This window comes from Populus euphratica, unplaced genomic scaffold (genome assembly GCF_000495115.2).
Source record: "Populus euphratica unplaced genomic scaffold, PopEup_1.0 scaffold1.1, whole genome shotgun sequence".
Classification (NCBI taxonomy): domain Eukaryota; kingdom Viridiplantae; phylum Streptophyta; class Magnoliopsida; order Malpighiales; family Salicaceae; genus Populus; species Populus euphratica.
The window spans coordinates 48,650-76,431 of record NW_011499845.1 but is presented as its reverse complement, the minus strand read 5'-3'; the positions used below and the strand labels follow the sequence as shown (position 1 = coordinate 76,431).

Below are 27,782 nucleotides of genomic sequence, written 5' to 3'. Positions count from 1 at the left end.
CGCTCTTCCAAACACCTGAGTTTAAGGTTAGTTTGAACTTGCGAGTGATTTTTGCATCCTGATCAACAACAACTGTGGTGTTTTGTAGGATTGGCTGATGGATAAGGTAGGAAGTTTGTTGTTTAAAAAGAATACAAACGGCTTGAAATATTGATAGGTTGGTAATAGGGAGACAATCAGAACAAGAACAAAGAGGAAAGAAAATCTTATTTCAGTAACACTTATATGATGGCTAAGAAAAGCTGCCATTGCTTATCCTTCTGCAATTATTTATTTATTTATTCCTTGTGCTGATCACAGAGATAGATTGCATGGTGTGACAATGTCTCTCTATACAATTGCTTTGAGGGCGTTGAATATACATGTCCAAGAAAGATTTCAACAATATAGAGAAACTATAAATCGATATTTTAAATGAAGTGCGAAGATAATTTGTTTATCTGCTGTAAATATTATTAAACCATAAAAACTTGAAATTTTAAATAAAAACCTGAAATTTTAAATATTTCTTTAAAAATTACAATGAATCTAAAATTTATATTTCATTTTAAGATTAGTTAAATTGTTTTTTAATTGAGTAATTTAAAATAAAAAATAAATTAAAATTATTTGTTATATTTAGCAAACGATTGTTGTTTTGTTATATAGAACCACATTTGTATTATTAATAGTACACATGTTCATGTTTCTATATCACAAAAAAATAAAATTTTATTTATTAGTAGAAAAACAATGTCAACATAAAATGTAATAATCGCATATAATTCATATTTTTTGGACAGAATGGAAATATAATGCTTATGATGCTCTTATTTTTTTTAAGTTGTTGATAATCCAAATATAAAATTTTTAAAACCTCACCAAGGTAAATAAATTACAATAATTAAATGTTATTTAAATTTATAGCATGTGTATTATGAATTTTCAAAATAACTTACATTTTTTCTTATTTGTTATTGCAAGGAAATAATATTTAATTGATGATGAATATTTAAATGTATATAAATATTTAGGTTTATATAAAGAAGAGAGTTATCATTTTCAAGATATTTGACATCAAGAACAACCAACAAGTTAAAAAGACCGATTCAATCATGTACATTTATTATTTTATAATGTCTTTGAACATGTATTTATAATATAAAAACATGAATGAAGAATTTTATGGATTATGCTCGTATACCCTACAAAAAACAAGTCGAGGTTGTAATTATATTTATGACATTATATAACTATATCAAAAAGAAATTAAAAAGATATTATATTTATAAAATATAATTATATTCCTCATTTCATTTCATATGATGTTTTTGTAGATATTGTTTGATATTTCTAAAGCTAAGATAATTTTAGGCTATCATGAATGAATTATGTTCATTGTAGAATAACAAATATGATTGAGAAACAAGTAAAATGTAACATTTTTTAAAACATATAACTAAATAAAGCACATTAATATTACTAATAAATTGAAAATTCATACACGCATTTCTTAGTAATTTTACAGCTAAAAACAATTACAAAAGTAATTTACCAAAGACATATAAAACTGCTTTTAAAACTAATAATTTTAATTATAATTTTAACCATATATATATTTTATTACCACAAACCGTTAAAAAAAAAATTATATGTATATATTTTTTAATAAGTACTCTCCCAAACACATTGTCACACGAATCATTGTTTCTCCCGCGGCCATGCCTTTAATTATTAGCCGAAAAGACTTGACCTTATTGGACAAAACCTGTAAATGGCGCGTAATTGAGCCATCATCCTTTACGTCCCTCAATCGGAGCCTATAGGATTATTCACTTTTACCTTCTTGAAAAACAATAAAAATTAGAATCTTCAATGCCGCTCCTCTGCACAAAATATCATCAACAGCAATAATAATAATAACAACAGCCGTTTTATTTTTTAATTATTATAAATAACGACTTCAATGACTCAAAAATTTATTTCTCTTTCACTCGTTATCAAAATTTAAAATTTTCCCTCTCCATAAACTTTCTCCCCCTTTCTAAATATTATTAGTAATATATGTGTGTTAAAGGACTTCAAGAATTGAAGAAGAATCCTTGAACGAACGAGAAGAAAACAAAATTCATAAAAAATGTCCGCTGTAAGAAATTTTCAAGATTTTCAATTCTCAGGTACTTTCTCTCTGTGTTTCTATGCAAGAAAGATTGGTTTTGATGTTCTTTTTTTTCTTTTTTCCTTTGATCTTCGTTTTATGTTGAGTATTTCTGTCTTTTTTTTCCCTCTGTTTTGAAATGCCCTGTATTTTGTCATTGAAATTTAATCCCCTTGTGCTTTTGCATTTAATGGATTTCCTTTTCCTTTCCCTTTCATGGATTTATTGTATTCTTGATACTATAAGGAATGCCAAGAATTGCTGTAATAACTGTTTATGATGCAAGAAATGCCTGCATTTTTTTTTTGTATTTATTTTCTATAGATATTGGTGGATGGAAAGAAAGAGAGAACAAATTTGTTTTTCTTATGTCCCAATTAAGGGTTTTTCTTTTTCTTTTTCTTTTTTCTGATGTGTAATAAATGTGAAAGATTGTCTTAATAATGGTGATGGAAAGGAAAACACTGAACTGTGCTCTTTAAAGAGAGAAGAACGAGAACATATCAACGTTGTTGGTTTTCTTTGGTTCCATGCTTGCTTTTAATCTAGAGGTGTAGAAATTTTTGCTTCTATACCTTTTGCCTTGGTCCCTTTGATTTTGCAGACGTTTCAGACAGTAGAAAGAAAGTTGATGTTCAGAGCCTGGATCCTCAGCATCTTCAGAATCATGCGGATGGAGTTGGACATAGAGAGACGGATGCTTCACGTTCTGAATCCGAGTTTAACTTGCGTCAAAGTTTGGCATGGGACAGTGCCTTCTTCACTAGTCCAGGTTTGCTTCCTAGGTTGACAAAAACCTGCTTAACAAGTGCTGCCAATTGTTGTCATCGGATGAAAGTTGGAAATATGAACGTGTGCTGTGCTTCCATAGGAGTTCTGGACCCTGAAGAGTTGGAGACGCTTAGTATTCGGGTTGTGGATAATGGAGTAGACACAGCTGGCGGTGGGGATCTGAGGTCTGTACCCTCTCGGTCTGCAGGACCAGAAGGGAAGAGTGCAATTGATGAGTGCAGTTTGCGCAAAAGTTTAACTTGGGATAGTGCCTTCTTTACAAGTTCAGGTGACGTTGTATATGGTTTAGAAGTCTCTGTCAAAGCTCCATATGTAAATCAATGCTTGTTCTTCTTGTAATGTTGTGTGAATTTCATGTTTCGTTGTGGTAATTGTAATAGAAAGTTTACTGCTCTCAGGAGTTTTGAGTGCTGAGGAGCTGTCTTTTGTTAACGGAGGATTTCGACTATCACAAGGACATACACGTCCTGGGATTAAAGAAGTCTGGAGGTCTGCTGAATCAAACTCAACAAGAAATGCCGATGCTTACTCCCTTGCAAGCCTTGAGATTGATCTTTTTGACAATGTGAGAGTGTCCATGCGGAAATCAAACGATGCATCATCCACTAAGGAAACTTCATCTAGAAAAGTTAGAAGAGAACATGAAATGCAAAGGGGTAATAGTAAGTATTTGCTGTTTCTATATATATCTAGGCATTGAGAGTGAAGCAGGCAGTTATTCTTTCAATTTTTGGGACGAATTCTATTTGTCCTTGTCTGGCTGTGCAACGATTTCATTCTATCATTGAGTCTCATTTCTTCTGAATATGATTGCTGTCCATCTTAGCCATGTTAGGCTAACCAAGCAAAAAAAAAATTCACCATTTTTTTGGCTGTAGATTTGTGTCATTGTAACTGCTCAATTGTCTTTTAAATTTTTTTAGCTTTATGCTGTGTGCATTTCCTTGTTATATGTATCTTATTCTCCTGTATTCACCCTCAGTAATCACCTGTTCAATTCGATACTCATGCGCTTTTGTCGTTTCTTCAGCTTCAAAAACATCGGATGCTTCCTCTCGATTAAGAGTAAGTAGTGTTGATTGATATTCACTACATTATTTTATTGATACTGTACCAAGGCCTCACCTACGCATCATCTGAAATGGTCACCAGTTCGCTTTAATTTCATGGTTTAGCTTAAGTAGCCATTAAAGAGGTGTTCTACTGTAAATAGGAACTGAACTTTTGAATGTGATTAAGTAACATCAACTGCATGATTACCAGGCAAAGCAGGGACCTAATAAAGAATCCAAATCGTTTATCAAGTCACCAAATATATTCTGCCAAAGTCGCAATCTATCCGCAGCTCCCAACAAAAGGGCCTCTTCGGGTGCAAACAATGTTAAAATGGAAAACAAAGGTGCACAAGCTGCTTCTGGTAAGAATTTCAAAAATTGATTCATCATCATCAGAATATACTGTTGTTGGTAATGACCTGTATGTTTATTCTTATAGGGAGAACCAAGATTGTGTCAAAGAAAACTTGTATCCGGGATTCATGCAGTATTATCCGTAGTTCAACACCACCAGTGAAATCATCTTCTTCAGCTGCACCCTTTGGGAAAGAGCTTGGAGGATCTGGCTGTGTTCCAAATTTCACTGTTAAATCTTCTCCAGATTCTCTGAGGAGAACAATTAATTCCCAGGTCTCTGCTTCTGCTTCAATCTCTAGAACTCCCCGACAACATTCAGCTGGAAACATAAAAGAGCTGGTGAATTCTAGCAACTCTACTAGTTTGTTATCCACACCCAAGTCGTCATCCTGTACATCGCCTGCTAGTTCCACAGATGGATGCTCCTCAGAATCATCTTCCATAATTCTCAACACAAGATCTGCTGCCATTCATGCAACTACAGCATGCAGAGGGATTTCTTTCAGCAAGGATGCCTTTCAAATATCAGATTCTAAGAGACGTCAATGCAATGAATATTTGATACATGAAAGTCATAAAACAAAGTTCATGAACGCACAACTCAATAAAATCCCAGAGGGAACCAGTCTTATCGCATCCATTGTTTCAAAAGGTTTACAATCTTCAAGTCTCCGAATGCCATCGCCAAAAATTGGATATTTTGATGCGGTTGGTTTTTTTCCATCAACCTTTTTTATTTGAATGCTTTCCATTTTGCAATGACTAGATTTGAAACAGTTAATTTCACATCTAGGTAGAGATGCATGCATTGTCCAGTAAATGCTTTAAATGCATTAATAATTCTTCTCCCAGGGAAATTCCATGGATATAACACCAAATGGAGGCCTGAAGTTTTCTGGTGTACAATCCACTTCTTCCAAATACAGAGGTGGTATTAGTAATGCAAATGGAGCTGCAGATAGAACAAGAAACAGAATGCATCAATTGGTGGGAGCAACACCGATATCTGTAAATAGAGCAGGCGCAAAGGAGCCGGGCTGCTTACAGGAGAAGAAGCAACCTTTGAAGGAGCTTGAAGTTGTCAAGGCACATGTTCCTGAAAATAAAGTGCATAGATTTAATGAAGATAACAAAGAGAATATAGGTAGTTTTGAAAATCAGGTTGATGACCTGAGTAGACGTATGGAAGGCATTGCTTTTTAGGAGGGACTTGGTTACGTAGTCTGAAGTAAATCAATGTCCTTTACAGTTTGCTATCTCGATTATTTACAAGGGTGTTAGATGTTGGATTTTCCTTAATTGTTCAACCAAAGAATTCCATAGTGATGGCTGAATTATGACTTTGTAAGCGTCTTCTCCCCCTATATTGATGCGGTCATAAAGCATATCGACGAATCAACAAATCCGGGTACTTTTCTTAGTGAACAGATAAATCTAAGAAACTCAATGGATAACTGTTCTCTCTTCACATCTCTTATTTGTGGGTAAACTGCTGTTGCATGATCTAGTTAGTGCATCATTGAGCATTGGATGCTATATTGACTAGCTAAGCGTCAGATATCACTTCTTGTCCGAACACCTGATCAAGCAACTATCTTATCCATAGCAGGACTAGATGGAGATGGGAAATGGATCCAGGTTAGGACACAACAGTTGCTTACAAGCAACGAGACTTGAAATAAATGGCTTGCCTTATTTTTTCACTTCTCCCTGTAGAAGGCCAATACCAGTTGTGGACTTGACTAATTTTCACAACAATCAAAAAGGCTTTTTTTCTGTTAAAATGGCTCGATCACAAATGACTTGCTAAAAAAATAAAGAGCTTGAAGCTAAATCTCCCACCTAAGAAATATAAGGATCTGTTTAGCCATCCCAGGCTCAGTTAGTAATTCAGTAGAACAAAATAAAGCAAAATAAGGGCACCACCATGCGGAAAAATGTCATCAAACATCACCATTCTACTCCAAAATTTTGTTATCTCAAGTCGAACAGATTCATTTTCTAATTTACGGAGTCATTTGCAAAATTCTGCAGTACATTATAAAGCCTGCCATAGATAAAAGGGTAAAATAGGAAGGCGGATGAATCAAGGAAAAGCTCTCCCAGCAAATCTAAGACCTTGGCTTTTCCTTCTTCTCTTTAAACAGTGCAAGAAGGGATACACCTGACACCTTCACCACCTTGAACCTGACTCCAGGAATATCTCCCACAGCATGTCCCTTTCGTCCAAATCCAGCAATCAAAACCTCATCCTAAGCACCAAACAAACTACAAATTAGATCTGGCATATACAAAACAATGACCATAACATAGAAAACCCTTCCATTTCAAGCTTTCTAAGAAAAGATGACTTCTGACAACAAATTTCTGCTAAGTAATTTCAGGAACAACAGTGTCCCATGAATAATTGACCTTAGTGTCAGGAAATACTAAAAGAGCAAAAGATAATAATGATCAGTAAATTAGACTCCAACTGTTATCTCCTTTGAAACTAAATATAATCGTGCAATATTGGTGGGCTTATAAAAGTTTATGGTATTAGGCTTATAAACTTTTAACACTTTAAAACCATGCAAATAACTCACATTTTCTTCGATGTAGTTTAAGCAACCATCATTGGGTACAAAGGCAGCAATTTTCTTCCCATTCTTGATCAGCTGAACACGAGCACATTTTCGGATAGCAGAGTTTGGCTGCTTAGCCTCAATGCCACTGCATAAACCAATTAATAAACATCCAAGCCTCAGTTGTAAGCACTATGAATATGGGAGCAATCCTTGAAACATGAAATAATGGGAAACAAGCCTTACATCTTTTCAAGAACAATTCCCTTAGCATGAGAAGACCCAGCAAATGGTTTCTTCCACTCATTTCCAAGGTTAGATTTCTTGTATGACTTGTCAGCCCACCTTTGTCTTCTACGGTGGGACTTCAGCTTGCGACCAGCTCCCATTCCACGAGTCTTACTGTATTACACATATTGCCCAAGTTACAAACCCTCGCATTTTCTATAGTACCATGCCACTGTCATCAAATCCTATTCTAGTTCCAACACAGGAATAAGGTGCAGCATTGCTCAAATTCCTCTTACTAAAACAATTGAAAATGACTTATCTGTGCACAACCAGTAACTACATCTACAGATTGCAGCGTGAATAATAAATTAAGCGTTCATATAAGCATTTTTTGCCGCAATCTTCACTTGCTGAATCGCAATCAAGGAAAAAACTTAAAACAATTGCCAACCATCCAATCAATTCAAATTAACACAAATCAAGGATCGGACATAAGAACACAAGAAATTATATACAGTTGTAGCTTAAAAAGAAAAACACACATGCTAACAACAACCCCGTTAATTTACAAAGCAAGAGTTCAACCAAAAATCACAAAAAGATCACAGTTTGAAAATGTTTTTTTTTGGCAACATAAATCATGAAAGGCTCGAACTTCCACAGTTTATTGAACTTTCCACATTTTTCTCAGCAACCCTTTTTGAAATTAAGAAAAACTCAGTTCGGAAACATCAAAAAGATCTCAATTTTATCAAAACAAACTGAGACGCGTAACCACTTGATGACCGTAAACTAGAAAGCAAGCATAACAGAAACAGAGCCATAAATGACTTAGCAAACAGAACAAAAGGTGCGCATTAAGAGAGAGACTGACCCCATTTTGGCTGAGAAAAGTGTTGCTAGGTTGAAGAGACGGGGATTAGTTGTTTAATGCAGGGACAGAGTAGCCGCCTAGTGAAAAAACAGAGAGGAACCCCAATTCGGTGAATGGGAGGTGTACTGGGGCTGTTTGGTTGCTTGCTACTTTCATGAATCGACGAAAATAGTCTTCTGTTTTGTATATTATTACGGATGTGTCCTGGTAATCATTCGGTTTCTCTTTCTCTTTTGGGGCTTTGAAGGACAATTAAATATAAGAGCCCATTACAGATCACACTGACCCAGGAATCCGTTTGGGCTAAAATGCCCAATAGAGCCCGCAACCCTTCTTGGGCTCTCAACAGATTTTACACTGAAAAGGATTTTTAAATTGCTTTTTGTGTACTTTTTTTAAATTAATATTTTTCATATTTTTTTTGATAGTTTTAACATGATAATGTAAAATATAAAATTATTATTTTCATTTATTTTAAATCAAAAATAAATTTAAAAATACTATCCATAATTATTTTATTGGTCTGAAAAGTTAAAAAAAAATACTCTCAAATTAAATCAATTTTGGAACAGTACACTTGTATTTATTTTTCAAATATTACTTTTACTCCAATAAATTAGGCTACCCTTTTTTATTTTTTCCTAAATTAAATCCGCATTCAATTACCACGTGGTTACATCATTCCAGTTTTATTGAAATGCTAATGAGGAGATTGCTTGATGTTTTTCATCTCATTCTATACTTAGAGGCCACATAGCATAGACCATTTGATCTTTGCGTATCCATGGCGACAACATTCAATGATTAACGACTGCCGTTCAACATTTTAGGCAAAATGAGAAAGATTATAAGTGATTTTGCAGATATAGTTGATACTTTATATTATATAAAACGTAACATTAAAAAAATTTATTCCGTTTCCCTTACTAATTTCTTACAATATCCATTAATTAAATAATATTATCAGCTAGTAACTGTAGCTTGACACAAGATACTAAACTAGTGCGAGAGGTGCAAATTTATGCACAAATCTAGAATCCAATCATTTTCTTGCTATTCTTTTTAATATTTGTATATATTAATGCAAGCAAACCAGCGCTTGAAATTCCAAGCAGATCCTTCCTAGTAAGAGGATAGACTAACAGGTGAACTACTTGAGCCCCAAGGACTCGAGAAAAGTAATGGATTCGTTTGGGTAACACTAAGGTAAGTCAAGAGTAGAATAAAACCATAATCTTTGTTTCTCGTGAATATGCTGATCCTGGATTACAAGTAATTGTGGTCACTTTCAGGAAATCTTTGTGGAAAGGTTGGTGAGGAGGGCGGCTTCCTTCACAGGAATGTGGATGTGATCTTACTCTCGAGAAAGAAGTAGCTAGGGGTAATTGCCATTTTCTAACCGATCGAAATCATAAAAAAGAAACTGAATATGCTATACCCCATATGAGATCAAGAAAGCTGACACGAAGTGCATTAATGTTCAAACTATCAAAAATTAAGAACAAAGAAGTCCACCATGATCTAACCATATAAGATCAAGAAAGCTGACACGACATGTATTAATGTTCAAACTGTCAAGAACTTAAGAACAAAGAGGTCTACCATGATCTAAACCATACGGAAACAAACAACGATTATCTGACAAGAAGTGAAAACAGTCGATCTCAATAAAACAAGGCAATAAAACAAGAGGAGCAAACAGGATTGTCCTTGAAACGTAAAAACAGCAAACCTCACCAAGAGAGATTCATACACTATCCAACTAATACATAAAGGGCATATATAATCCCTGGAATATATCCCAATATGGTCAACAGCAAACATATCCAAAACTCCACCTGCATATTCAATAACCAAAAAACCGAAACCAATCAGCCCTTTTTCCATAGCAAAAGTAAACATACACATGAAATGATGATTGCAAAAAAGGGGTGTTGTTCAAAGTGAAGAATCATTACTCCACAGCCATAACGCAGGAAGACCCCGACGGGTGGAAGGATAATCGCCAATATCACTTCAAGGAAGGTCTCTGAACCCATGTTGCTATCGTTGGTGATGGTGGTCGTGGTGTTTAATATCCTAAATCGCAGCTAAGCTTAGCTACTGATAACTTTAGCTATCACGAAGAAGCAGGGGTTAAAAGACAAAACAAGAAAAATGGTGTCGCAAACGTAGAGATTTAGGGTGCCACGTGTGTGAAAGTTTGGACAGGTGTGTAGTCTTCCCTATCTTGTAGTGTTTCCTTTTGACTTGTACGAAGACACTGGGTTTGGATCTGATCAACAAAAGATATGAATTCAGTCATTGATGCTGCCGACACATGTGAAAAGATCAGGATACTTTCCTAAAAATGTGCCTAATCTGGTGGCTGCTCCAGTTGTTTGGTCACGGGTTCGAGTTCCATTACCAAGATAGCATATCCAGGTCTGAGCAGCATGAAATTTCTACGTTATAACTCAATTAACTGCACGCACTTCGTCCCTAAGTATGTCAAAGCTTGTTGTTTAGTTTCAAGTCGAACATCAACACGATAATTACTATCATTATGGCAAAATATTCGAAGGGGACCAATAATAAAGTCGCGTAAATCAATTTTATGTTACGGGCCGCTTGTCTTGCCACACTTTGAGGCGATCAAGTTTTTTGTCTAGAGTTAGAGAACACTTTCAAGTCCAAGAGATGGCATACATTTCATTATTCTCTGTATCTTAAACCCGTGCCTGCCACCAAATACTTTCAAGGAAACAGAAGAAACGCTTAGGGGGCACTACCCTTGATGTCAAGGACAGGATTTGCGACGTATCACAGTCGTAATCTTTTGAAAAGCAGGCTTTTTTTGCTGTGCGAACACCAGTCTTGCTTATTTGCACAACATGAAATATCGTCTCAATAAATCAGCTAAATGGCTTCGTTAATTCACATTATTAATGTTTCTAGCTAGCCATTCATTTTCATGCAAGTGATTCAGATGACGTGTTTGATTATCGAGCATTTAGCTTAGCAAATATTAATTCAGATAAATGCAGAATCAAGCAATATCCATTGCGACTTGCCAATGTCATACTACTCTTATCACACTAGCTAGAGGTGGTCTTCGTCCAAGGAATAAGTTACTGCACCCCCATAACAGATGTTTTGTAAAATCTGATAACATGTTTGACCAATTGGAGATGGAACACAAAGGAATAAGCTATTGCACATCCATATTATATTACTACGTCACAAATTAAGTATCCAGTGACAAGCTTGATAAAAACAAAATCTCAATGTCCGAAAAGGAGATGGACACAACAGCGAAGAGAGGCAAAGAGGGTAAGTTTCATATTGCAAATCATTTCAAATAGAAAATAGCTGCAATTGGAACTAAACAACGCTCGAAATTACACTGCCTACTAAAGAAGAGAAGTAAACAAATTCGTAACTCCAAGATGAATCTCTTATTGAAAGTGAACCTTAATGATTTTGTTGACAATTCATTAAGAAGGACAAGTAATTAGCTCAACTATAAAAGTATTCAAAAAAAGGAGACGTGGCCATTGGTATTTTGCATGCATCAAACAAGGAATTTTCCAAACAAACAAGGAAACAAGTCGAATGCTGGCTCAATCAATGTTTTTTGAACTAATTTTCTTCCTGAAACAAGAATCTATTCAAAACCAACCGACCATCAAGGCTGATAAACATCCGGAAGCTGAAGACCAACACTTCCAGCTGATTTTCGTAGTGTTTTTTTCATTTCATCCGATCTATCCACAGCAATGTTGTAAGAGAACAGCAACTCCTGCAAAAAACAAAAGCCAGCACCAGCATTGTATTTAAGCAACACCATAAAATGCTTTCTGCTAAAATACTACCCACATACAAAACAAAGAAAAAAATTCCTACAAGAACATCATTCTTGCCAGTTCATTGGAACACCTATCAAGTATTAAATTAAAATCATTTCAGAGGTTTTAATAAAATTTCATATTTGAAAACATCTTGAGTGTAAATGAATTCCAAATGAAATTTAATCTCTAAAAATAATACAAAAATAAAGCTAAAGTGGTGATAAGGATAATATAAAAAATAAAGTGAATAGAATTTTACAAACATATGAATTTGATTTATTTATTAATTAAATTCAAATTAAACACTAAGAATTGATTTCAAACGACCCAAAAGTACACTACAATGGAACCCCTTCTCCTTCCTGAATTCCTCTAGTCCTAAGGACGGAGAAATTATAACTTAAACCTGGTCCTAACTTGGACTTTGATATCTCATACCAAGTGACTTCACTCAAAATTAAAAAGGCTAAGCCAGCACTGACTAGAAGTACAATATTAGCAAAACTAACAATTGGGTTAAGCCCCTCTATCAAAGACATCGACAAAAATGGAAAACTAAAATAAATTACCATCAATCTTAATACCATTTTATATTCCAATTAAGATTTTAATTACCTTGTGATGCTGCACGCTGTTAAGTAAGAAAGTATAATCACGAGCAAGCTTAAGTTTTTGCTGAACAGAAGAGTGGTCTAAATCATTGCAGTTCCTTCTAAACTCTTGCGTTATATAGTCTCGAAAATGATACTTGTACCCTTCTTTTCCTATGTGTTTGTTGACAGATTTGAGAAGATCCCTATATATCTTCGAAGCTTGTAATGTATTAGAACTCATCTCCGCAAAAATAAATCAAATTTTGTACCTTTGTTTGGTTACTGAGAAAGTGTAGGAATTGACCAGAAGCGAGATACGAGAAGGAAGAGATTTTTATCTCTAGGGGTTTTCTTGTTGGGCCGTAGAGCTCCAACATTACAGCCCATTTATGGGCCCAATGAAAGCCCAACCGAACAAAAAAAAAATAGGGGTCCCTTTTGTTTCATCCTGCTAATTCTACAACAACATAAACTGAATCTAATCTCTGTGTCCGAGAAGAGGACGGAGACATGTCGCGACAAAGACCAGGGAAGGCTCCTCTGCCTCCAGCTGAAGTGGTAATTGAATTAGGAAACCACCCTTCTTAACTCATGTTTGGATGCAGAGAAAATTGGATTCGTAATATTGTTGTCTTGATGGTCTGTATTGATATATTTTGTTGAAAGTGGATGTTGATAATGGGAAGAATAAAATTTTAGCACGAAATTGTCGAATCATACATCAGCTATGCAAATGAGATAAGAAAAGTGTAAAGCTTGTGATTTCTTACAATTGTTTCTAATGGCTTTGCATTGTGTTTTTGGTGTCAATTGTAGAATATTGAGAAATTGGAGAATGTGATAAATGAGGGTAATTACTATGGAGCTCAGCAGATGTACAAGTCTATCAGTGCAAGGTATTAATTTTACCGTGTATATTTTTCCCCGACTGAATCTTGTTTTAGTGATGTTTGTGCAACTGATGGCATTGGTTTTTACTAGTCTAGATAGATGTGAATAGATTAAATAAATGTAATTTTGTTTTGGTACACAATTGGGGCACATGCATGTGAATTGATATTTAAACTTGTTCCCATTTGTTTTCTTCTGAGATGATTCTTCCTTATGATATTGAAACTTAATTTGTTACAGATATGTATCTGCTCAAAGACATTCTGAAGCTTTGGACATTCTTCACTCGGGTGCGTGCCTCCAGCTGAAAAACAGCCAGGTTATTCTCTTTCAAGTCCATGGTTACTAATTCTGTCAGGTGATTTTTGGATGCTAATATTATTAAATAGAAGCTAATGGGAATGTGAAATTTGTCCTGTTAAAGAAAAAGATTAGGCTGGATGCTGAGATATCCAAGCTGCCTCCATAAGCTGATATTTGGTTTATGCTGTGTCTGACTGGTTGCACGATGAGTATGAGAATATGAATGAAAAATTCCGATATGCTAGGAACCTTTGTTAAGTCCCTGCTATTAAAATTGATTGATGTCAAAGTTTGATGGGTAGTCAGCATATTAGAATGGAGGAAGCATATCAAAGCTGTTGACTGCTAGAAAATACATTATCTGTCAATCCATTTGAAAATTTCTTATGTTTTTTGCGTGCAACTACATGGATACACAAATGCATAGCTTCCATTCAGTTGGGATGCAACTTTGCATATTTTAGATGTAACTTGTCCAACTGAATTGGGATTAGGGATGTTAGTTTAGGATTTTCTTCCCCGGAAAGCAACCTTCTACATTTGAAAATCAGGCTGTCATTGTTCCATTCCATTTGTTAGATGATTTACTTTTTGGTTTTGTTTTCTGAGTTGGATGTCTGCATGGCGTTTACATAATGTGTGCATGATGGAATATATTGCTGGATTTCCAGGCTATTCTCGTACTCCTAGAATTACAATTTATTCCATAACAAACCAATCTCAGGTTACTTGTGGGTCGGAGCTTGCTGTGATCTTTGTGGAGATGCTTGTTAAAGCAAAAGTTCCTTATGATGATGATGTACTTGGTTAGTTCAAACTTAGTGATATGGCTTGTAATGCTTTTCAACCCTCCCTTGATCAATTTTAGATTTTATGATGTGGTTCTTAATGCTTTCTAATTCCCCCTTGCTGCAGTTTTCAAAAAAGACAAAAAAAAGGGAAAGAAAGAAAGAGGGTGCTTTCTTTCATCTGTTTTGTTACTGAGATTTTAATGCCTTGCATGAATATTAAACTAACTTAGAGAGAGTTCTTTCTTTTATTTTCAACCCTCCATTTGTCAATTTTAGATGTTTTGGAGTGGTTCTTAATGTTTCTAATTTTCCCTTACTGCAATTTTCACAAAAAAAAAAAAGGAAAGAAAGAGGGTGTTTTCTTTCATCTGTTTTGTTACTGAAATTTTAGGCCTTATATAAATATTAAACTAACTTATAGAAAGTTCTTTCTTTGATTTTCAACTTTATTAATTATGAGTAAATATCCATCTTAGATCGCATCAGAAAAATCTACAAGGCATTTCCTCAGATACCTTTGCCACAAGACTTGGGGGAAGATGACGATATGCAACAACTCAATGAAGCCCTTGGAGCCGCAAAAACACGTGTCGAGTGCTGCTTGTCATTCTTAAAAGCTGCTATCAAGTGAGATATCCTGTCATTCTCTTTTTGTACTTTTTTGGAAATTATAATATGCTGTTGCGATAATAACTGCAATACATGTGCTTTTGTGGAATAGTTTAAGATGACTTTTTTTATTTTCCTCCTATATCTCTTCTGCTGGCTGTTAGATTGGGACTGAATAGCCCCTTTTTGGTTGTATAAAGGTGTATGGAGTAAATAGTCCTCTCCATCTGATTTCTCCAGTTTTCTTGTTTCCAAAACCTATGATTTTTTCTTGGAGTTCATGTGTAGAACCTGTCTAATGGGGGCCATCCGGCTTGTTATTTATTGGGCTGGAGAAGCTGTTTGTTATTGTGGAGTATATGCATCTATGAGGGTGTATTAGAGTGTTTGAGTTTCACTTTCATCATACAGAGATGAAAACATGGGAAGATTTGACATGGGGCAAATAATACATGGAGGGAGTGAAAAGAGTACAAGGCAGAGACAATGAGGATGGTTGGTCTGGGAAGGTGTGATGGATAAAAACAAAAGTGGTGTATCCATGTGTATCTGCTTGTAAGAGGAAACAAAGATATGCAGTGTGTTTGTGTTTGTGTTTACACGTGCATGTAGCACATAATTTGACTGTTTACTGTGGCACTGATATTAACTGCCTCATTGATGTGGAGCTATTTTGTTTATAGGTGGTCTGCAGAGTTTGGAGCTCATAGGAATGGATCTCCAGAAATACATGTTATGCTAGCTGAATATGTTTATTCTGAATCTCCTGAGCTGGTATGTTTGAGGTCAAAGTTTGCTATAAGCTCTTTGTTGGATTGATTTGTTTGTAAATAATTGCTGGCGAATTGGCTCTTGGTTGGATTGTTTTTGTTTTACTCACTTGGAGAAGATGATGTTTCCTTTAGGTTGTTACAATCATTGTAGGGATGGTATCATATTTCCCATTCGTTTGATTCTGGATGGCTGTTTTCATCTCTAACCTGCTTTGACAGATTCTTTGGACTTTCTTTTTTCCAGATACTAAATTTTCACTACATGCTTTTAAAGTTATGATATTTTGTTCTCTAAAATGCACTGCATAAGGGGTGATATGGAAAATAGAGATCCATATTATGCATGGTTTAACTTTTAAATCATTTCTATGTGGAGTGATCAATGATATGTGCTGCTTTTGGACAGGACATGACTAGAGTATCATATCATTTTGTTAGAGGCAACAACCCAAAGAAGTTTGCATCTGCTTTACTAAATTTTATGGGCAAGGTTAGTGTTACATGATTCTATATAGATAAATATTATTCAAATGGATTGTATCGATACTGTTCCATCAATTGTTATCTTGTATATTTATAAAATATGTTTATGAAGTGTTTTTAGCTGCTGACTGTTGGCTGTATTTGATAGCTAAGATTAATAAAGTATCTCCAAATCATTAGCATCAAGATTCTGATAACCTACAATCATTTATTTAACAATTATTATCTAGAAGTCATGATTGCTGTAATCTTATGCTGAACCGACCCAGAAACACCATATCCATTATCCAGTGATTTGATGCAACATTTCATTTGTCTTATAAGGGTAGGTTTAACTTTTTCTTGGTATTTGATGGATTTCCCACCTTGCAGTGTTATCCCGGTGAAGAAGATTTGGCTATTGCACGAGCAATTTTAATGTAAGCACTTCTAAAACATTAAAAAAATAATTGCCTGTGGTTTTCTGTTATTAATGCCAAAATCATGGAACATGTTAATAATAACTGCTACAGTTCCTGATCCTTTCCCCATTATGTAATGGTAGTCATGGGAAGTTCTAACTTAGCAGGTAATTATCTTCCTCTGGTAGGTATTTATCTATGGGTAATCTCAGAGATGCTAATTTTCTGTTTGACGAGCTAAAGAAACCTGCACAGTACAAGGAGCATGACCTTCCGCAATCAGATTTGATCCAATTCATCAATTATCTTCTGCCAACGTAAGTTGCATTTTTCTTCCATGGTGGGAATAGACTTTAGAGGTCAGTGTCCAAATTGACTAAAAGAATCTTTAATTACTTTTGAGACATCTTTATACGATATTGAAATTAATTTGATTCTCAAATTGTCGGATATTTGTTGTAATTCATCCTTAAGTGGAATTAGCAACTCAGTTTTAATCATGAGCTTCTTGTGTGGTTATTTCCTGGAAGGTATTTGGCATAACTGCTTATCCATGTTATAAATGATTCTGTGCATTTTTTTCCTGACAGGTTGCAGAGAGATGCTTTACCACTTTTTAAAGTGCTGAGAACAAATTATAAGTCAAGTATAGACAGAGAACCTGCATTCAACGAGGTGTGCAATTTTCCTCCTAACTAGAATTTTTTTTTACCTGTGGCTTGTGATCAACTTTGGTGCATGTACGAATTCTAATATGATTATGGTTCAGCTGCTAGATGAAATTGCAGAGTTGTTCTATGGAGTGCAACGTAGAAATCTCTTGCAAGGGATGTTTGGAGATATTTTCAAGTAAATTTCTCAACATCGATACCCCTACCATTCAACAACACAGGTTACATAGGCTTAATCCTGTCAATTAGGACTCTGATGTTCTGAACGATAATGTGATCTCTTCAAATGCAATATATAATTACATATGATGACAGACAGAGAAACGTTCGCCAGACATCTACGACAAGAAGTGCAGTTTTTCTCCCGTTTCGTTGAAATAACTATGTTACTGATGATTTATTATTTACTGCATTATTTGAGAAATATGCAAAATAGAGTTAGGATACATTTATGAGGAAATTATTATTCTTTTCCTTTTCTTTTGCAAGTGGAAATTATATTACTTCTCACTGGCGGAATTCTTGTGACATTAAATTTTTCAGATGATGGGCCGGTCACAACATGAAGACAAATTCATTGTATCGGCAACTAAACTGGTCCAGCAACAGGACATTGTTGTTTCCCCAGATGAAATGATCATCTGTTTGATGCGTTAGAAGCATAATTTGAATGGTTGTAAAGTCCTTGTTTTCGAACAGTAGAAGATCTCCTGCAATTGACCAAAACTTTTATCCTTGTCCCCATATAAAAATTTTCCCTTCTCTCATTCTTCTTTGGCTACCTTCTCCAAGTATGACAATTGGCATGCCTGTGAGAACAAGTCTGCAAACTTGCAAAATTTAGATCTCCACCGAGGCAAGTCGTACTTGAAAACGGAGGCCATTGTGCTATTGGTTTCAAATACTTTGACGCTGAAGCATGTTCTTGTAAAAGAAGACAGAATGTCCTTGCTTGGTGACTGGAAAATGGAACTATATTTTTACAGGGGATATTGAAAGTGGCTGGCTCATAGAAGAGATGAATTCCTCCACACCAGGCCCAATCTAGTTTGGAGGTGAGCGGGACAAGATTCTGACCCGACTCCACCTGGCTCGTCAGCAATTACAAGATGCGGAGTTCCTGCGGCTGAAACGACGTCTTTTCGTCTAACCAAATCCAAACGCGACGTCGTTTGAAGCTTTCTATCCCTTTTCCGGTACTCCTCGTCCTCTCCCGTTCTCTTCCACTACCGGCTTCTTCAGCCTGGCCTCTAAACCCCTAATGGGAAAGTCCTAAAACCGGTCTAATCAAAGATCGAAAATTCTCAACAATGGAGACACGATCACAAAATCCCTAAAACCCTAAACCACAAACACAAAATGACCTGTTAGAAACCCTAACAAAAGTCCGAACCTCAGAAAACCTCTCGCTTGAAACCCTAAACCCCTACAGTCCCCACCTCTCCACAGAACCTAACCTCTTAATCTCTCTGTTTAATTCATAGACCCTAATTCAAAACTCTGACACTCTTCTTCAGTTCTTCAAATACCTCCCTCCTTCAATTACCCTCCACTCACCTCTCCCTTTGCTCTCTCTTCTCCCTTCCCTTCTCCGGCGCTGCCATTTCATTACCGCCAAAACCCTCCTTTACATTTCATCTCCGCCGAAAAATCCAACTCCCTTCATCGCCTCCTCCTCCACCCCCCAAAAACTCAATCACCCCATCACCTATTTTAGCATTCCAAAACGTCTTCTAGATACTTCCATTGGAGCATATGTAGCGTGCGGTAGGCCCCATCACGCTGCGCAAATTTTTAACAGAATGAAGAGATCGGGTATGCAGCCTAACTTGTTAATTTGCAATACTTTATTAAATGCTTTAGTGAGACACCCTTCATCACATTCGATAAGATTGAACCTACAGCTTTTTTTACTGATTTAATTAAGATTAACGCGAAGAGTTAATATATTGATTTATGGGTCTTGCATGGGGAACAAGTATGGTGAAGTAATAAGGGTTTTAGGTAAAATGGGGGATTTTTATGCTTGCCGGATATTGTTACTTGTATTACTATTACTATCTTAGATGGTATCTGGTAAGAAAGGGAGATTAAATGAGGATAGGAATTTGTTGTTGGATATGAAAAATAATGGGACGGCATATAATATATTGATTCTAGGGTATTGTAGGTTAGGATGGTTAGAGTCAGGAAAGGTTATTTAATTAATGTTGCAGAATAATGTGATGCCAGACGTTTGGACGTGCAATGTGATGAGTAGTGGGTTTTATAAACAGGGTAGGATTGATGAGGCGTTGAGGTTGAATGAAGAGATCGAAAAACTGAAGCTGTTGCCTGATGTGGTAATTATATAATACTTCGATTAATGGGTGTTTTGAACATGGGAGTAGTGAGGAGGGGTTTAAATTGATTAATGGGTGTTTTGATAAAATTGATTAATTTAATATGGGTGTTTTGAAGCGTTGAGGTGTTTATATAACACTGTTACTTGTAATGCTTTGATAAGTGGGCATTGTAAGGTGGGGAAGATGGATGAAGCATTCAGATTGATGGAGGAAATGGGGACGAAATGGGATGTTTTAAAAATGAAAAGGCACTTTGATCATGGGATGTTTTAAAAATGAAAAGGCAGGTAAAGCTTTGAAGCTTTGGGATGAGATGAAGGTGAAAGAGATCGCTCCAAGTGTTATCACCTATAACTCTATTATTGCAGGCGAATGCCAAACTGGAAAAACTGATCAAGCAAGACACAAACTGAATGAACTCCTGGAGAGTGATTTGGTCCCTGGTGAAATTACATACAGCGCGATTATTCATGGACATTGCTGGGAAGATCAAGTTGAGAAAGCATTTCAGTTCCACAACAAAATGGTCGAGAATAAGGTTAAGCCAAACGCATTTCCTTGTAGCGTTCTCCTTTGTGGGTTTTGCAGAGAACGTATGCTTGGAAAACCTCTTAAGCTCTTTAACAAGTGGATTTCAAAGGGTAATGCCATTTCATATAACACGATAATTTCAGCCCTTTGCAAAGAGAAGAGATTTGAGGAAGCATCTGATCTTCTTGCAGAAGTGGACGAAAAGAAACTAGAACCTGATTGTTATACATATAATGCTGCTATTCTTGGTGAGCTTACTGATGCTGGAAGGACTGAGGACGCAGAGGAGTTCATATAAAAAATACCAGAGAAAGGAAAATCAGATGATCAGTTTTTAGAATCAAAGAGGCGGGATGTGAGGGCAGTAATGTTCCTCACGAACCTCATCCAAATTGCTTATTCAAACAAGATTAATGAGCTTTGTTCTCAAGGGAGATACAAGGATGCAACAAAAATTTTCCATGAATGGGCTCAAAAGGACATTGCTGTACCTAAATTCACTTGCATTATTCTGATGGATGGGCTTATTAGGAGGATAAAAGGTATACCAAAAAGCGCGCTACTGAAGTGACATTTTAGTGAGGTTCTTATGGGATGTTTCATTTTGAGAAGGCTCATCATCATGTTTGGCACAGATTCATCTCGGAATTATGTTCTGGAAGGTGTTGATTTGGAGAAGGCTTGTCAATTCACCGGGAATTTTTTGGATCGAGTTTGTTTATTTAAGGAAAGCAATTCCATGATGGATCAAGTCTGGCAACGAGAAGGGTCTAATGTTTTGGTTAAGAAATAGTGTGAAGGATTAGAGTCGGCCTTCTGAAAGCCAAAGAAGGGGAACATACACCAAGCTCAAAAGAGGAGTTGTGATCCTACCAAATTTCAGTGAGCCTTTGTTCCTCAAAGGACCTGATAATTCTTTAGTCATTACTCCTTTTCTTTTGTATACTCTCGTATTGATTTTCAATTTAGTTAGCCATGTACATATGTGAGGATCAAAATTTAAATTTTTTTGGTGTGCATTTTGCAATAGGATAATGACGAGCAGTTGTGTTCCACCTAGGTACAATTACTGCATGAAACAGTGCAATAAAATCTCACCTTCCTATTGCTGGGATCAATGTGGATCGTATTTTCTTATGGTTTGATAGCGTCTTACATTTGATGTAAGAATTTATGTGCTTCAATTGGAAGCCTTCGAGGTAAAAGCATGCTTTTAATTTCATGACAGTTAGAACTGAAGAATAGCTATAGTTTGTGGATGAAAGTAAAGTCTCTCAAGTTTTTCTTAGATTCCTATGCTATACATTTTGAATATGAATTTCCTTTCATGGTTGCTAGGATTTGAACTTCAGATTTCCCTGTTTACTAGAAGAAATAAAGGATGAAAGACGGATAATCCATTGTTTTTTCCTTGATAGCCCATTGTTTAGTAGTCCAGCTGCTCATTGGAGTTCTTTAAACGCATTTCCAAATTTTTCCTCTTTCTCGCCCATTAAATGGCAGACTTTATATCCATAATTATTGTTTTTTCCATTTTTATTGTTGTTTTCCTGTAATCCTATTTGTGTGAAGTTCACAGGAGCGGCAATGCGGATGGCTGATTGATTTTGCTGTGTAAACATGGTTTGCTTTCCCTTTTGATCACTATAGAAAATGTGAGGTCTTACGAGCACGCTAGTATTTGTTGACAAACAAAGCAGTTACTTTAAAAAGAATAGTTAATTAATGCATGACTTTGGATTAGTCCATAGCTTTGTCCCAGAAGAAGGGTTTCATACCTTGTATCTCAATTCTGTCATTTGTCCATGGTCAACCAGAATGAAGCACATCTAGACCTTTCAAAAGATTAAGGACGCCCGTCTTTTTGCTTACTAGCTATGAAGTTACCTCTTAGCAACTCTCTTCTCTAAAGATAATATACTTTATTAGGTTTATATCTGAAGTCTCCGATGTGCGCTACCTTTTCTCTCCGTATCCCTTTAGAGGATTTAACTTTTTATCTGCAACGAGTTAGTGCTTCGTGATTGCATTGATTTCCTGTTTAATTAGCAGTTAATGTGGATCTCCATGTTTCATAGTCAGGTAGATTGACCCATGTCTGAGATTTGCAAGGAACGTTTATAGCTTGATGTGGCAATTGCATAACATTTTCATCAGGAGGATTCAAGCAATATGGTTGTATCATTTATGTACCAGTCCTGTTTTACTACGAGCCCATAGAACCCACAAACCTCCGGTATGAAACCACTTCAGGTCATGGATTCAGAAAGAGTGAAACATTCTAGCAAGTCGGGGCTTGACCCTTGTGAGTTGGGTTAGGAGAAGTGGCTTCCAACCTTACCGTGATTGACATGTTTCATGAATCGGCATTCACATTTTCTAGCGAAGACCTCCAAATTAACAACGATACACCAGCACTGCTTGTTAAGAAATACGTGTAGTAGGAATTTGTCTTGTGAAGAAACCGTGGTGTCATCGACGCTGTGTCAACATGGCGAGACCGAGTATTTTCTTCGCCAAACAAATAGAAAATTTTATTAGCCACCTGTTTTCTTTTTCCTTCATCATTGTATGACTCATTGATCAATTTCTAGAAAATAATTATCAGAAAACTCTCACTGAAATCCGATTCGCAGGACACATTTGTTGACCTTTTCTAAAGTAGTTTGGTATTGCTAGTTTCATTTCTTATGAATTTTCTTTCCAAATTAAAGACTATTATACAATCCATTCTCTCGCTTTTTTCTCCTAGGCTTGATCCATTTTACACTGAACCAAGAATCTACATGTGGTTTCCTGCTACCTGACAGTTCATTAATTAGAAAACACTCATTATCCGAATCGACTAGCTGATTGAAGCTCTTGGCTAACTCTTGAACAAGTAAACAAAACCCTAACTCGGGAGTCAGATTTGATCTCTTAGAGTTATGTGCCCTAAAATTTACATCTCTTTTTCTAAAAGGTCATCTGAAACAGAACAAGAAATAGGAAATAAAGGAAGAAACCGTGTCACAAAAAGCCATTACAAAATCCAGCCCACCTATGCAATTACGCGTGAACCAACCTCTGTTGGGTTAAAAAAAATAGAAATGGAAACCAGTTTGCAATAAAAGACTTGTAAAACCCTACTTTTCAACCAAAGTGTCTTCACATTTTTCGTATAGAATTGGCCACGTAGCTAGCTAGTGCAACCCAATCTGTAGATCTTGCACGAGATCTAATTCCTTGTTCTCGTGAGCTGCACTGAACTGATTAGTTATGAGATGAATGGAATCTTTGGTTATCTGCTTAAAATTTCATGTCAGGTCATCATCCATTCATTGGCAAGCATGATGTTGAGATGCATCTACAGTTTATGGATTTGAGATTAGCCGTCTGCTGGAGAAGGGTCGGACGATATCTAATTATAGAGATTTACTTCTCCCCCTTTGTTTTTTCCTCATTATTAAGGTGTGCTGATCTTATATGTCAGCATTATTAGCCGTAAGTTTATGTACGAACAGTAAGGGAACGTTTTTCATAGCGATTCTACGTTTTTCATTTAAAAAAATTGATTTTTTTTGTTTTAAATAAAAAAATATTGTTTTTTATTGCCAAAAATTAAAAAAAAATACTTTAAAAGATAATCTTTACTATTATATTCTTAAACGGACTCTAAATTTATATTTAGTGTTATGATGAATGGTGCTTTTTAAAAATATTTTTGCTTGAAAATACATTAAAATATAATTATTTTATTTTTTTACATCATGACATCAAGATTATTGAAAAATGAAAAGTACTAAAAATAAATTTAATATTTCTTAAGATAAATATATTTTAAAAATGTGAAAATGCAATACCAACAGGGAATAAATCTTCCATCCATTGAGTTTTATTAGCTATTATATATGTCAGCATTGCATGTTGGTTAGCATGTATGATTTAAATCTCACTAGAAAGTATTTTAATTTTCTCAACCTTCTCTTAGATTAAAGCTTGAAAGGAAAGCAAAAAAAGGGATACGATTTGGAAAAACATTAAGATTGTTTTTTATTGGTTAGATTGCATTAGAACTTTCCTAATTAACCGATCGGTAGAAGAATCTAGATAGCGTTGTAGAGGAGTCAAAAGACTATCAAGACTTTTCAATACATGTACTGCGAAGTCTAAGCCTCAGTTCTTAATCCGTTTTAAATGTTATTCTTAATTTCTTACTTGGTCTTACATTTATTATCATAATATAGTCTAATGTATTCCATCCTTGTCTTCGTATTTGTAACATGCGGACTACCAAACTTCTTTTGTTCTTCTCTAAAGAAATCATAGCTCCTCGGCCTAATCTAGACTAATTGTGTCCGAAATTCTGTTTTTTTTTCTTTTTTCTTTTCCTTTGACAAAAGTTTATAAATGGGGCTCACATGGATTCACATAATTCAAACCCTGGCTGCTAAGCAAATCCGGATGCTCATTCTATGATCCATGCATGCTCGGCCGATCTGCTTGCGAACCTTCAGTTGCAGCGCGGGTCAAATAATGCTAGCATGATTTTGGGAGTAAATTTACAATGTACTTCTGTTGACTTCTGGAAAAATTGACAAGGGTATTAGATCACGCAAAATTAATTGGAAAATTAAGAAACGTTGCCACTTGTCACATGATTATGACTCGTGTCAATCATGGTTAATAATGAATTAGTTTAAGACCAATCTCACTTTGTTCATCTTTCTATTAAATTGGAGGGTAATAATTTCGATTTCTTTAAAGTTTGTTTTGGTCCACACGCAAAAGACTCACTGTCTGTCTCGAACATGACAAGATAAATCTATCTACTGAAGACCTTCGAGCGTGGCTCCGTGAAGCAATTCAAATGGTATCTTTTTCGAACTAGGAAACTCGGAGAGTGGACTGAATTAGTGCTTTACAGTTCTTCTGGTCTCGCGACAATTGTGCCAGCTGCTAGATCAAATTAATTTCAACATTTAGAGTTTTGTGTGGTTAATTTACATGGGATTTCAAAACATGAAAGCTAATACAAGAAACACTCGATCATAAAACAAGAGAATAACAATCACAAATATCTATCTTAACACTTAAATATAATCAATGATCACACTTAACATCTTCTTTTCTTTTATTTTTTGGGGGTATGCGTGTCTTTTCCATTATTAGTCTAGCTAGATTAAAATATCAATTACTAAAAGACTTGGAGGAGAAACTAACCTAACAAAGGCAGCACATTGAAATCAATATCCAACTACTTCCCACTACAAACTATATTAAAGACCCAAGGATTTCTAACTCGAAGAAAGAATGGCATTAGAGTGTAGAAATAATACAATCAGAAAACAAAAGTCTCTTTTAAGAGGTCACATTCCAGGGGACTTTTTATAACAAAATGAAGATGATAAGGATCCTCATTTCTCTCCCATTTTCTTTGCGCCCCACACGAGCCATCGGTTCTTCACCGAACTAGTGTCCCACCATGGACCATTTGGGGCTCCCCCCTTTGTACTCTCTTAAATTCCTAGGTCGTTATCAATTAATCGCCACTCCATGCAGTCTAGTATAAAAGAGGTGATAAGTTTGCATAAAATATGCTGCTGACACGGTTGCGTCACAGCAATCAACATCGATAAAAAATCATAATTCCTCGGTAAGAAGTCGGCTCCGATGAATTAATTTGGATGGCAGGATCAGCCAGGTGGCATTCCCTTTGAAGTTTCGCGGAGATCTTTTGTCACTCTGGCAGTGTTAGGCACTTACCCTGAAAAAAGGGTTTTGCCATAGGCAACAACGTGGAGGCCAAATATCACAAGGCACATGTTAAAAACTATCCTCAATTCTCGGTCAAAAAAAAAATTGTGCCTGATCTTTTTTACATTAAAATATAGTTTCTATATTTTTTTTCTATTAATTTTGAGTTCGGTAATTGTCAAATCCAGCCTCCATTAGATTTGATTGTCTATCAAGCTCTAGCTATTAACACGCTTAAAAAATTACCTATATTTTCTTAAAACGCTCAAGAAAATTACTTTTTTTTTTAATATATCTAGAGAAATAGCTCAAACTCGGGCATGAAAACCCGAGAGCATAAAGACTATAGGGTGCATGTACAGCTGTATTAAAAGGACCAATATGCTAGTGCCTATATGCGAATACATCTCTATGCACGTGATCATTTATGCTGTATTGTGGAGTACACATAGGTTACTTGCAGAAAAGTGGAGGGAGACCAAGAATACTGTTTTCATCAGCTTTTGAGATTCTATAACAAGGTTGGTAGGTGATTCGATGTGGAGTATACATAAATTATTTAGACAAGTGGAGGGAGGCCAAAAACACTGTTATTTCATCAACTTTGAGATTCTATAACAAGGTCTCTTGGTAAGTGATTCGACAAGTTGGTACCAGGGGGATGGCCAAACCTAACTAGATGTTTTTTAATTTACCAATTCGGTAACAAAATCATTGCTAGAAATTTAGGAAATCGGGCAACTGTGTGGTTCTGATCATTGGAACAAATGCATGAAAGTGATATTTATGGTAACATAACCGAAGGTAGTTATTTTGATTTCTGGAATTATAACTAAATTGTAAGACTAATGCTTGCAGTACTTCATCAGCACAAGTCTTGAAACCAATTATTATGACAGGACTCGTACTGGTATGGAGTTAGTAATTAATGACAGATACCTACTTGGGTTTGAACGATTTAGCAATGACGGAAAGTTACCAGCCGAAACTGGGTCGAAAGATCATTCAAGTTCAGTGTAGTGAAGGTTGAGTGTGAAGATATTGACATTTCAAATCTGTTTCAAAAAAATATTTTCAAAGCATAGTAATCTGCATCCTGAATCGAGTGATACTGTAGAAACAGGAAGATTTTAGTTTTTTTTTTTTTTTGCAATGTAGCTTTGAATTCGAAACTTTTTAAGGAAAATACTGATATTTGTTGCTTGACAGATTTTACTTCGTAATAAGACTTTTCAGATTTAGATCGCATAATGTATGTATGTATGTATGTATGTATGTATGTATGTAGAGAGAGAGAGAGAGAGAGAGACCACCATCCTTTATAGCTACCCATGGACCCTTTTAAATAAGAACAATTTGGGTTTGGAAATGAACCAGGTGGTAGCTGGGATTCGAACTCTGATTAAAAAAAAACATAAATATAATATTAAATAGAGTTTTATATTAATTGACCAGAATCCAAAGATCCAACGCGTACGGATAGGTTAAGAGAGCTCTAAAGAGATGCTTGTTGTTGAGCATTCATTTTTAATAATTTTATCTCTTTTTGAGTAATCGAAATACTTGTAAGGAACGCACAGCATACCATAAAAACACGAGATTTCATTACTCGAAAGAGATTACATTCCTTCTCCCACTCTCTCTCTCTCTCTCTCCCTCCCTCGCTCGGCGAACGGAGAGATCGAGGTAGTCTCGTTCGTACTATCCTAATCAATTAGTTTTCGACGTGATCGTGTTTTAGTGGACTTTTGGTCTCAGACTAATTCTTTGCCCCCACATTTCTAATGAATTCCCAGTGGATTTTCTTCTGCCCCC

General features: G+C 35.7%; 4 protein-coding genes, 1 long non-coding RNA gene and 1 pseudogene across 7 annotated transcripts; 3 read left to right on the top strand and 3 right to left on the bottom strand.

The window, feature by feature from the left end:
- The first annotated feature begins 1,998 nt into the window (after nt 1–1,998).
- LOC105124346 (dentin sialophosphoprotein) lies at nt 1,999–5,805 on the top strand. The gene is made up of 8 exons (XM_011024698.1): nt 1,999–2,156; nt 2,742–2,909; nt 3,009–3,197; nt 3,328–3,591; nt 3,960–3,994; nt 4,193–4,346; nt 4,424–5,049; nt 5,194–5,805. Exons 1-8 carry the CDS (start codon nt 2,117–2,119, stop codon nt 5,542–5,544), a joined length of 1,827 nt encoding a protein of 608 aa, XP_011023000.1. The 5' UTR covers nt 1,999–2,116; the 3' UTR covers nt 5,545–5,805.
- Nucleotides 5,806–6,188: 383 nt separating this feature from the next.
- Nucleotides 6,189–8,166, bottom strand: LOC105125145 (40S ribosomal protein S23). The gene is made up of 4 exons (XM_011025828.1): nt 8,011–8,166; nt 7,152–7,307; nt 6,927–7,053; nt 6,189–6,593 (listed from the first exon to the last, which is right to left on the bottom strand). The coding sequence occupies exons 1-4, from the start codon at nt 8,013–8,015 to the stop codon at nt 6,453–6,455; spliced, it is 429 nt and encodes a 142-aa protein (XP_011024130.1). The 5' UTR covers nt 8,016–8,166; the 3' UTR covers nt 6,189–6,452.
- Nucleotides 8,167–9,540: 1,374 nt separating this feature from the next.
- LOC105125918 (uncharacterized) lies at nt 9,541–10,220 on the bottom strand. The gene is made up of 2 exons (XR_842363.1): nt 9,969–10,220; nt 9,541–9,848 (listed from the first exon to the last, which is right to left on the bottom strand). It is a non-coding gene; the product is annotated as an uncharacterized LOC105125918 (long non-coding RNA).
- Nucleotides 10,221–11,403: 1,183 nt separating this feature from the next.
- On the bottom strand, nt 11,404–12,770 carry LOC105126454 (complex 1 protein, LYR family protein). The gene is made up of 2 exons (XM_011027693.1): nt 12,456–12,770; nt 11,404–11,791 (listed from the first exon to the last, which is right to left on the bottom strand). The coding sequence occupies exons 1-2, from the start codon at nt 12,672–12,674 to the stop codon at nt 11,678–11,680; spliced, it is 333 nt and encodes a 110-aa protein (XP_011025995.1). The 5' UTR covers nt 12,675–12,770; the 3' UTR covers nt 11,404–11,677.
- A 79-nt stretch (nt 12,771–12,849) lies between these two features.
- Nucleotides 12,850–18,124, top strand: LOC105127235 (Golgi to ER traffic protein 4 homolog). Of its 3 annotated transcripts, none has more exons than XM_011028833.1 (12): nt 12,850–12,991; nt 13,250–13,329; nt 13,565–13,643; nt 14,352–14,433; nt 14,895–15,045; nt 15,711–15,801; nt 16,207–16,290; nt 16,656–16,702; nt 16,873–17,001; nt 17,275–17,359; nt 17,454–17,531; nt 17,896–18,124. In XM_011028833.1, exons 1-12 carry the CDS (start codon nt 12,944–12,946, stop codon nt 18,010–18,012), a joined length of 1,071 nt encoding a protein of 356 aa, XP_011027135.1. In that variant the 5' UTR covers nt 12,850–12,943; the 3' UTR covers nt 18,013–18,124. The 3 variants fall into 3 exon arrangements, with proteins under 3 accessions (XP_011027135.1, XP_011028595.1, XP_011027861.1); XM_011030293.1 differs by having other exon boundaries at nt 17,454–17,576; nt 17,899–18,124; XM_011029559.1 differs by having other exon boundaries at nt 17,454–17,533; nt 17,899–18,116.
- A 1,820-nt stretch (nt 18,125–19,944) lies between these two features.
- On the top strand, nt 19,945–21,458 carry LOC105123552 (pentatricopeptide repeat-containing protein At2g16880-like; annotated as a pseudogene).
- Nucleotides 21,459–27,782: the final 6,324 nt, after the last annotated feature.